We start from the raw sequence: 11,228 nt of genomic DNA, 5'->3' as shown, positions 1-11,228 counted from the left end.
CTCATAGTAGCTTCATCTGGTCTGTTCCTGTTTGGCTGTGACTCCATCCTGGAGAGAAATATCAGCTGTGCTGCTGCCATCAACACCTTTGGTTATAGATGTTGGAGATCTGCCTGTTTTCCAGTGTAGTCCTGTTTCTCTGACTGTGACTAACTGGATGTGAAAATTTTGAATCAATCTGACTGGATGATCTGGTGAACTGGAAAGAGCCTTGAGATGATATGTGTTGTGAACTGGTGCTATGTAAATAAACTGAATTAAAGCAGTGAATGCACTGACTTTGAAAAAGACAATATTTCAGAGTAATTGAGACATTTTGGCTCTAAAGCCAGCATAAGACATCCCACCTGACCTTTTACCAAATAGTTTGGAGAGCTCTATTGAAGCGGATGTTTGTTTGGAGATAAAGGAGATGTCAGCAGGAAATTATCTCACCTTAACTGATATGGGCTTACTATGGAGTACGTTCAGAGCAAAACATGATAAAGATTGTTGACATAAATGTTAACCAGAAGTACAGTACAGAGTGACCAGAAGCAGAATAACCCTGGGCAGATATGGAGACATGTCTTATCTCAATGAGCGAACGCCAGAAACATGAGATGCAAGTTTTACTCTCAAACATATTTAACAAATATATAAAAATAGCACATAAAAAACCTCCAGAGGAGGTGATTATTATCAAGAAATGTGAAAAATTCAGCAGGTTTTCCATTAAATAGCATTTCCATCCACCTGTGTGTGATCTGTGAGTAATCCATACCTTAACTTATTAACATACCTTTACATTTACTTCATAAATACAATTTAATTACAGTAATCATTACATTTATCCAAATTCATTTTATAGTTATTTACACTTTATCTGGTTAAAAATGCTGTTTACTTTCAAACTAATGGCAGCTAACAACAGCTGGCTTCCTTCCCATCTCCACCAGTATTGAGTGCAGGGTGTCCCTCCTCACACACCAAATCATCCATGGACATGCCCCCCCCCCCATATGATTGGCCAAATTTAGGTGTTCAGGCTGACCTATAACTAACTGGCCTGCATAAGATTACGGGGGAAAAAAACACAGATTTTTAAGACAGGATTTTTTTTTAAATAGAAATTTTCTTAATTTTGGGACAATATTTTGAGATAATATAAGAGTAGATTTATATACATGTTTAAGCCGGAATTATTTGACATTTAAATATGACTTTCCTACGACTTTAGGTCTCCTTTAGACATTTTTCTCTATTATTATAGTATTATTATTATTAAGTATTATTATTAATTATTTTGCCAATCAATAAATCTGTTGATTATATTTTCCAATTAATCGATTAATAATCAGATAGCCAAAGCTTCCTTAAAGAAAACTTTTTTTTTTCTATTTTTTTTTATGAAACCAGTTAAAACTAAAACTTTTCCACTTTTCCCATGTTGTAAGAAAAAAAATATTTTTTATCCTAAATGCAAAACTTTATATATTTTTTTTACAATCTTGGTATAATTGCTGCTCTAAGTGGGTGACTCTGTCAGCTAAAGGCATGTTTTACAGTCTCTATACTCCAGGTAACGGTTAATCGATTACTAAATTAGTTTGACGATTATTTCAATAATCGATTACTTTTTCAGTCTTAGTTTTCACACTGGAGGTATTTGTGAGAAATCTAAGAGGGAATTTCTACCAATAAGTTGGTTGGACTTACTCTGGCCTTCAGATGTTGGATCCTCCCTCCAACACAACAGGATCCTCCATCGCTTCTCCTGGAAACAAACGTCAAATATGAGAATGGACTCACCTACAGCTACACCACAGCTCTGTTTGCATTGATGCTGGTTACCTGGGATCCACATTCCTGAAAAAGCTACTGAGGGCCTCGTCGTACTGTCCCTTCTAAGGAAGACAAAGGATGTTAGAATGAGGCATCCAAACACGAGTCGTTGGATTCCCTTTAGAGAACAGGTCTGCTTTCTAAAGCTAAAGGTCCTGTTCTGACCTACAGGCTTTGCTGAAGTGCAGAGTTACTCAGCTGAAAGGGATGGAGGCAAAGGATTGAAGTTATTTTGACCAAAAAAGAAAAACAGAAACGATCAACAGGAAACTTTGAAATTGATTCATCACAAAGGTTAAAACCAAATATATATCTGATTATCTAGAGTCAACTGAGAATCCCAGAGGGAAGAAGAAATGCTGCTGAAAGGAATGAGGCTTATTTAAGGAAAACATAATTACCTGAAAAACAAAGAATCACGAAATGGATGAAAATTGGTTTATTGAATCTGCCTAAGGAGAAAAGTCAGTCCAAGACTGTCCTGCAGAGAAATGGAGCTTCCACTGAAAGTATAGGTATAGCTGTTCAGTGGTTGGTCTCTCAAGATGCATTAAGGGCAGATTATACTTCTCCAACTGAAACACCTTAAATGTCGCTTGGGTCTGGACGAAACCAGTTTTGCTGGTATGCTTCTGCACCGTCGGTCTGGAATTTCTAAGGATGCACAGAAGTTTCCAGCAAAAAGGGCAAGGGGGAGCCTATTCAAGAACTCACGAGAACTTCGGCGGCGATCCATCAGGACTGATTCTATTTCCACTTTTTTATCAGGTTGTGTAAAAAGGACCAGTTTGGTTTTCCGTCAGCAGAGTTGGAGCGTCATCATTAGTCTTGATAAATGTTAAATTCAATTCATGGTTGGTTTCCCTGATCGATTGCAGGCATACAGTCAATTTAACCTTGCTGGGGCGTGCTTTGGTGGTGCAGTGGTTAGTGCACACGACCCATGTAAGGAGGCGTTAGTCCTGAACGTGCCGACCCGGGTTTCAATCCGACCTGTGGTCCTTTGCTGCAAGTCTCTCCCCCTCTGTCATAGCCCCTTTCCTATCAGACAACTGTCTAGAAGAACGAGCCAGTAATGTTGTCAAAACAAAAAAAAGCAACCATTTGTCACATCTTTTGAGGTTTAATTCAATTAACATAGTAAAAAAAAAAAAAAACACATTCTCAAAGTGTTTGCAGCAAATGTCCTTATTGGTTCCATCACCTCCAGAGAGTTTTCATTACATGCAGAGCAGCTGAACAGAGCACAGCAAAGACCTCTGCCTTATAGTGCATCTTCTATGGAAGTAAATTTACTGAACTAATTGACTGAAGTTTGGGTGCAGTTCACACATAAGGGAAGCTGCTAATGTGCAACAGTAAGGAATGAACTTTGTTCCATTGCTGTTGCAAAGACCATATAAAGTCTGGCACCACTCGGGAGAATTCGGAAATGCAACGGTTTGAACAGCCGTTTCCCTATGACCTTTAAGGTGGAATGTTACAGCGACATCGTCTGACAGCTGCTGGCTCTAACCCCCTGCTTGGTGCATCATTATCCTGCACTGTCTGCTGATGGGGCTGTCAGTAAGCCCCATTGGAGACTGGCTAGGCTACTCCAGAACCCCGATATGTTTCGTACAGAGCCACTCCTTGGTTATCCTGGCTGTGTGCTTTGGGTAATTTCCATGTTGGAAGACCCAGCCTCCACCTGTCTCCAATGCTCTAACGGATGGACACACGGCCCCCTCATCATTCTCTCCTTAATACAGGGCAGTCGACCTGTCCAATGTGCAGAAAAACACCCCCCAAAGCATGATGCGTCCACCCCCATGCTTCACAGTAGGGATGGTGCATTCTTCTTCCTCCGAGTGGAATCAAGACCAAAAAGTCCTTCTTCCATGACTCCTCTGGATCGTCCCATCGGCCGTGGGCAAAGTTAAGACGGACCTGGACTGATTTAAAGAGCGGAACCTTCTGTACCATGTATGATTTTAAACCATGGAGTCTTATGACTAACAGTAACCTTGGAAACAGCACAACACCACAATGAAATACAAAAAACAAGCATAAAAACCCAGATAAATAAGTCCACAAACTAGATAATAATACTGTATACTATGTGCAAAATGAGATGGAGGTAAAGAAAAAAAAGGATGCTTGGAAAACACATTGTGAAACATTGTGCTGCTGTGATCATTGTCACCTTGATGGAAGGAGTAAAGTCGTTGTGCACAGGTGCCGGTTTGACCTTCCTCAGTCCTTCAGTCAGCACACAGTCTGCTGCCTTATTACTGCATGTCTGATGGCAGCTTACAGCACATTTCTGGACGACCATTTAGGCTACATCTATCATACTGGGAAATATTGCATAGATGTGTTCACCTCAATGCAGCCTGCTTGTATGCATATAGATCACATATGTCAAAGTCAATTGTTTATCCACAGCCCCCTGGATGATATTTAATTACCATCAGAACCGGCCCACAGGCCACCGCCGCTGGTGTGCTCTGCTGTGACTTTGCGGGCTACCGTTGAATTGGTTTCCTCATGATTGTGTTTTTCTTTTATTTAAATTTTTTTGTTGTGCTTTGCATGTTTGGATTGTTTTGGTTTTTGCCTTTCCCCCTTTAACAATCTGGGCTGAACTCAGTCGTCTAAGGAGGCGGAGTCCACTAACTTCACTCCGCAACTGCTGCGCGCAGGAGTCAGCAGAGGCTGATTGAAGCCAAATTTAAAGGAGCCTGGAGGGAGGAGCGGTGCTGATGCTGCAGGTGATGGAGACACGCTGCTGAGCGAGAGGCAGGTGGGATCCGCACAATACTCTGATGGAGATGGAGCTCTGCTTACAGGTGATTATTAATATAATAAAAGTTTATTAATAATATTTATATTCATATTTTATTTTTAATAAACAATGTGTTAGGTCATGGTTTAATAGGCTATGTTCATTTCAATATGTTTTTATAAACATTTAACCACTCCAGACCTCAGATTATAGCTAATTTGTTTTTTTGGTCCTCGGTGTATTTGACTGTGACATCCCTGATATAGTGTACTCCTATATGACTGCACATAATCTTGTTTAGTGAGTATTTATACACATTTTTGAGATATTTTTATGTTTTCAGGATACTAATGTTTGGTTCCTCTTTACAGAGGTGGATAATCCAAGTCCAGTTTTCCCTTCACACGCTTTATTTAAACAGGTGAGCAGCCCCTGAAGTCTGTGTTGTTCATACAACTATGCACAACACAGACTATTCTAACAATGGCCTGAGATAGAGGTTAATGTGTTCCCTGTTTCAGCTCTCTCTGTCATCTTCTCTGCTGCAGTCACTCCGTCTTTAGAGGCTCTTCTAGTAATGCTTCATGGATAACTTCAACCTTAGTGAGGTTAAACCTCTGATCTCTATTCATTGACTGGATTGCTGATTCCTGAAAAAAGTGAAGCCACCTTCCGCCATCTTGGTACTCCCCACTCCCATGGAGATGTGCAGTGAAACTGCCTATATGTGAAGCATTTGGCTGCAAAAACAGTTTGTCTGCTGTGGGAAGACGTTCCACAGGTAATTTCACTGTCAGTGTGTGCATATGTTCTTAAATGTATAGTTTTTTTTTCAAATGATCAGATTCTTGTTGTAACTAAGAGCAAAAAGCAAAATATGAGTTTGATGTTCCTGTTACTTTACTAATTTATGTGATTTTTTTAGGGTAGAAACTGAAACTTTAGTTATTTAATTGGTTCATTAGTTTAGCTTTTTTGTAAATGTATGTTAGATTTAAAGGCTGATGCACAGACACAGGGTAAAAGTATACAGCATCATGCAAATAGTAAAATACTATAGCATTAACAGACATGTGCTTGTACTGTAATTTGGTCTTTATGTGAAATCTTAAAATTATATGCAAGATGTAATAATAACAATGTCATCATTACATGTGCATCATCAATTTAGCACTTTCAGCACATCTGTATTATTCTGCTCCATTAACACTTTAATTCTATTGTAATGGATTTGTATAATATGTTATATTACAAGATTTAGAGACTTTGACCTCATAACTATGCGATGTGATCAGCCTATTTTATTTATTATAAGTTAATCTACTGATGATATAAAACAGCCAGTGTGTGTCAAAGTGATAAATTTATCTTTATTATAAAAGTCTTAACCCTCCCTGAAAATGAGAAAATCATTGTTCAATGCCATTGTTTACATTGCAACCACTCTAACTAGGGAGTACCAATATGGCGGCCGGTGGCTTCACTTCAACTCCGTACCACCAACGAGCAATCAGCAATCCAGTGAATAGAGATCAGTGGGTCAAACCGTTTAGTTTCAGGGTTCTTTGGCCCTGTTCGAATTCATGCGCTGCGTCCTCAGAAGGCCAGATTCGAAGGAAGATTACGTCATAGCGCGGCACCGAGGTCTGTTCGGATTCCAAGACTCCTCGTTACGCGGCCTTAAAATGAGTCCTTCTTTTTGCCCGATTTGAAGGACAGGTCTGATGTATCCTCTCTATCCTTGGATAATCCAGGATTCACTGCGAGTCCAAGCAAGTCGGCTGCTCCGTGATCAGAGGAAAGGTTGCTTGCCGCCGAATAGTGATGAATGTTGGAAGTTCAGTTTAATATAATCCAGTCTGTGAATAGTTCCCTCTGAAATTAATGAAAATAGTTGTTTTAATGGTAAATGAGTCGGATATGTGGCGGATAATGTTAGATTTATCTAAAGGTTTTTATCTGTTACTGTTTAAATGAGTTTGGCTGTAATTTAAGGACAGATTCTAATATATCTGCAGAGAGGGGACTATAAATCTGATAGGATTTTTATCTTTTTATTGCTGTTTTGCTCAATGTGCATAACTAAGTGTTTTTTGTTGTTGGATATTAGAGATTTTGCGGATATATTTTTATACATACATTGTTTAGATTTACTTATATCTTTCTTCCCCTTTTATAGAATAGAAAATCCCTTTATTGTCCCATAATGGGCATATTTACAGCAGCAGAAGGATTATTGAAAATGGTCACACAAATGTGGACCTTAGAAAAATGTATAAGAATAACATAATAGGGAAGAGTTAAAAGATAAACAATAAAATACTGTAAAGCATTTTAACAATATAAAACTGGAGAATAAATAACCAATATGCAGCTATGGACATTTTTACAGTAATGGATATTTGAAAATAGCAGCAACATCAGAGATGTGCAGAATGACAGCAGCAGGTTATTTAACTGACTAAGGTTTCTATCATTACATATGATTTGATTTGTTCCTGCTCCAGGTGGTTGGCACCTTTATTCCACTCTGGATTCTTGTGAGTGTAGTCTTTGTTCACTTTACAATAAAAAAGAAATAAATAAACAAACAGTTTTGAAAACTTCTGTATTCAGTCTTTTCCTGTGTGTCACTGTCACGGTTGCTAAGCAACATAGCCTACGGCGGTAAAACTCACTGAAGGGTAGAAATTTTTGAATTCACAGCTAAAACTCTTCCGATCTCCTTATTTTCACGGACTTCGAAGGATCCAGTCTAGGTAGACCGCGACCTTGGAGGATGCAGCCCATTAATTCGAACAGACCCTTTTGTGAAAACAGGCTCAGATATCTGCTTCGCTGCGCGCGCCTACCTTGTTGACGTGCGCGTGCTCGCGCAGAGCCAGATCCCAGAACCTGCATCCGACCTGGTTTCCACACTGTCCGACTAGGGAGAAGATTTCAGTTTAGATATCAGAGCTTCCATGGAGCAAAGCAGTCCTTTAGGTCCGCTCACCTTGAACAATAACGGACTGAGTCATGGCAGCAGCGGCTCAGACCGGCCTGTAGCGTTAGCTAGCCCCTACAGGTTCATTTAGTTAGCACCCTGCAGACCGCAGCGGGTACACTAAACACTTTTGAAGGCTGTGGTGAGTCGCGCCCTCACTGTGTTTGGTCCTGTGCTGATGACATCATTACCATAGTAACCACCCCATTGGACGTTACCCGCGTCAAATGGGAGCGTCTACGTGCCTATAGGGCGGCCATCTTGGGTCAGACCGCAGTTCAGACGGCTGCTGTCAGAATTAATAGGAGGCGCCTTAGATCTAATTTTAATCACATGAAAGACAAGTTAAAGATAATATCACGATAATTTCTTACATGTCACAACCCTTTTAAAGTCCAAAACAACTTTTCAAGGACCTTCAATTTAGATTAGACACATTTATTCAGACCCAACCAATTTAAACTAAAGTCAAACTAGATGAGGTGAAAAAAATATATAATAATTAAACTTTATTGATCTCACATTGGAAAACTTTACCTCTGAATTTAACATCATCCGCCCAGGGAGCAGGGTGGGGTTTAGGGTCTCTTGCTCAGGAACCCAGAGTGGCAGTCTGTGAGAGTGGGTTTCGAACTCAGAACCTCAGCTTAAGCTCTATGCCCTAACGACTAGGTCACCACTCCCCTTAATATATACATACAGATATATAAACACAGATATATATCTATATATGTGTGTGCGTGTGTGTGTGTGGTAAATCTGGGCCTCTAAGCACCAGAGCAATAGAGGCTGAAATAGTGTACAAGAACATCAGTGCAGAGTATGGCTGGAAACCCCTAGGTCAAAGTGGGAAACACCTACAAAGATGGTAGAAAATGACCGAGCCAAGGTCCTGTGGGACCTCTAGATACAGACGGACCGAATAGTAACGGCAAACCCACCGTACATTGTGGTGGTGGACAAAAAGCAGAGGAAAGCTGTTAAAATAGCAACACGAAGTGACTGCAACACCAGAAAAAAAGAACATGAGAAACTAGAGAAATACCAGGGGCTCAGAGAAGAGCTGAAGAAAACCTGGAAGCTCAAGGCATCAGTGGTACCCGTGGTCATTGGGGCCCTTGGGGGAAAGGGCCCCCCAAACTGGAGGAGTGGTTACAGCAGAAAAAAACGGACATTAATTATTACAGTACAGTATAAATCTCTGTTATTTCTTTACATTAGGTTGGTCTATGGAAGCTATTTTCTTATTAGCTTTGTTGTCATTCAGAGATTAGTTAAATAATGAATACTTTTGTTTAATCCCAGTTTTTGAGTTTTATGAGTTTGAAGTTTTGTAAAAAACAAACAAATATTGAAAGGGAATAGTTGAAGGGAAGGCAGAAAGCAGAGACTTATCTGTGCAGATAAAATCATAGTAAGCACAAGGAAAAACAAAGCAAAGGTCTGATTGCCTCCAATTTTATTGGAAGAGACCTTCACTGATCCAATAGTGCCTGTGATGTTCACCGCTTTAAACACAGACAGTCTGGAGGAAGGAGCTGTGTCTGTGTTTGTTCTTTTTCGTTGTTGGCCCCTGCAGCAGCGACCTGGAGGTCTTAGCAGCCTCTGACCAGGTTGGCTGGGGTCAGCAGAGATGCTAGCTGCTCATCTGTTACACTGTTACAGCTCAGGGATGGAAGGAAGGTCAAACCCAATGATTCCCTGCAGATCTAATTGTTCATGTTTTTGTGAGTAAACTAAAAAAAACAGACAAGCCTTAATTGGGATGTAAAATATTTTTTATTCATCAGGTATAAAAAAAAATACAAAAATGAAACATTTTATCCTGATTTTTGTAATAGAAATCTGCCAAGTTAGAGACACTGAGAAAACTGAAACTTACAATGAAATAAAGTCTGTGTGTATTTTGTTCTGAGCTGATGAAGGTTATAACGTCTGCATTTTAAATTATTTCCACAGGATAAATCATTTTGAAATTTTTCCACTTATCAGATTTGAAAGGTTTTGGTCATTTTGTTGGACAAAGAATGTTGGACTGAATGAACACAATCTTATTGGGTGTATTTAATGAGTTTGGTCAGTGCTGTGATGGGGCTACTGATGACAAACAGCGTTATGCTGCAGGACAGCTTCCAACGCCGACAGCGCCGCTGACCAGAACCGCCTTGCTGAAGCTCACTGGGTTCTTGTTGATGGTCAGGTTCTTCATGCAGCCCACATAGGGCCTCCTGGTGGCCACGCTTTCTGGGAGGAAGAGATCTTAGAAGAAGAAGAAACCAGTTAGAACATGTTTGTTACAAAAGAAGGAGCAGCAGGAGCTGTGGCCTTACCTGGAGCTCCTCCAATAAATACGGGCCTCTTTGTGTCTGCAGAACGGGGGTTTACGGGTCCTACGACGTGTTGGATCTCAGAGTCCACATCCAGCTGAAGCACATTGGCATCCCGGATCACTGAGGGATCAAGAAACATTTATTTAGAGCAGCTGATTTATGCTGAAAACACAGGAAAAATACTGAATACAGAAAAGTAGGTATATTGCAATATTCTCCTGGAAGTTAAATAATCATACAACAAAAAGCTTTTTCTAATAAATACATCCAGATAATATAAACATCTTCTGCTGTTGGGCCATGCGTCTGTGGAGAGGCTGTTTGGTTTCTCCAATATAAAGATCAGAGCATTCCTTCTTACATTTCTGATATTTTGAATTGAAAAAGCTTCCTGGATGGGAAGCGAAATGTTTTCAAACTTGGAAACAAAGTCCAGTGGATTGTTTTTTTTTTAAACTTTTTTTGGAATGACTATGACCTGGATGACTGAGAATCTTCACCAGCATGTTATCCTCATGGACTGACTGCTTAGTTTGTATTATATAAAGTACCAGTAAAACACTTCATATAAATTTTAACATTATAATAAACTTGCAAAGGGAAAGGGATGAGAATTTAAGGCACTGCCTGTCAGCCAAAGCATCCTTTCCTCACCTGTGATACTGTGCCAGGTGCCGTCACACACGCCCTGCCTTGGTGATACTTTAGTAGAGAACTCATGTGTGCCGTCGTTGACAACAACGACCACCTGGAAGAGGGAAACATGCAGCGTTTTGATGGACTGACCAGAAGGAGCCAGCGTGTTCTCAGGGTACCTGAGTTAGGACTCACCGCTCCTTGATGAATGTACATGATGAAATAACCCTCTGCAACCCGCACGTGAAGTAGCACGGCTGACGCCACACGCGGTCGCACTTCCATCACTAACTCGAACCTCAGGCCCAGCTCGAAGGATTCATCTGAAGGGATGAAATATTCAGCATGTGAACAGATGTGTGGGATGTCTGGGCCCAGACCTCAGCCTGTGAGCATGTGAGCAGTCAGTCAGTTCGTTCAGCTTCTATCTAACCCAGATGGAGACATAATAGGGATATCTCTACCCTGTCATCGCCTTCCTCTCCCCCTAGAGCTGTAAGGAAATCAACATATTCCACCCAGCTACACATGTTTTGTGGCAAATAAAAACCATGCTAGGTGGGTTATCTGGTTTTGAAATCAACAAAATCAAGGTCCTCACTTGAAGTAAAAAGTATTTACACCCTTGCAGATGTTTCTAGACTGGAAAAAATAAAAATCTAGATAAGTAATTCTACATATGATA

General features: G+C 40.3%; 2 protein-coding genes across 2 annotated transcripts in view; both read right to left on the bottom strand.

Annotated features, from left to right (window-relative positions):
- tube1 (tubulin epsilon 1) overlaps positions 1-7,717 on the bottom strand; it is a 43,345-nt gene extending 35,628 nt beyond the window's left edge. Inside the window, exons 1-4 of the mRNA XM_015386793.1 lie at positions 7,587-7,717; positions 7,444-7,517; positions 1,834-1,886; positions 1,699-1,756 (exon numbers count right to left, since the gene is read on the bottom strand). Coding sequence (XP_015242279.1) covers positions 1,699-1,756; positions 1,834-1,886; positions 7,444-7,517; positions 7,587-7,611 — 210 coding nt within the window. The 5' untranslated portion in view covers positions 7,612-7,717. The remainder of the gene's footprint in view (positions 1-1,698; positions 1,757-1,833; positions 1,887-7,443; positions 7,518-7,586) is intronic.
- Positions 7,718-9,448: 1,731 nt separating this feature from the next.
- Positions 9,449-11,228, bottom strand: part of lama4 (laminin subunit alpha 4) — a 53,703-nt gene continuing 51,923 nt past the window's right edge. The window contains exons 36-39 of the mRNA XM_015386791.1: positions 10,739-10,866; positions 10,562-10,655; positions 9,908-10,027; positions 9,449-9,836 (exon numbers count right to left, since the gene is read on the bottom strand). Coding sequence (XP_015242277.1) covers positions 9,691-9,836; positions 9,908-10,027; positions 10,562-10,655; positions 10,739-10,866 — 488 coding nt within the window. The 3' untranslated portion in view covers positions 9,449-9,690. The remainder of the gene's footprint in view (positions 9,837-9,907; positions 10,028-10,561; positions 10,656-10,738; positions 10,867-11,228) is intronic.

Source organism: Cyprinodon variegatus, unplaced genomic scaffold (assembly GCF_000732505.1).
Source record: "Cyprinodon variegatus isolate N-32 unplaced genomic scaffold, C_variegatus-1.0 Scaffold378, whole genome shotgun sequence".
NCBI classification, from domain to species: domain Eukaryota; kingdom Metazoa; phylum Chordata; class Actinopteri; order Cyprinodontiformes; family Cyprinodontidae; genus Cyprinodon; species Cyprinodon variegatus.
Note: the sequence above shows the minus strand (reverse complement) of the source record. Positions and strands in the feature narration are given on the sequence as shown.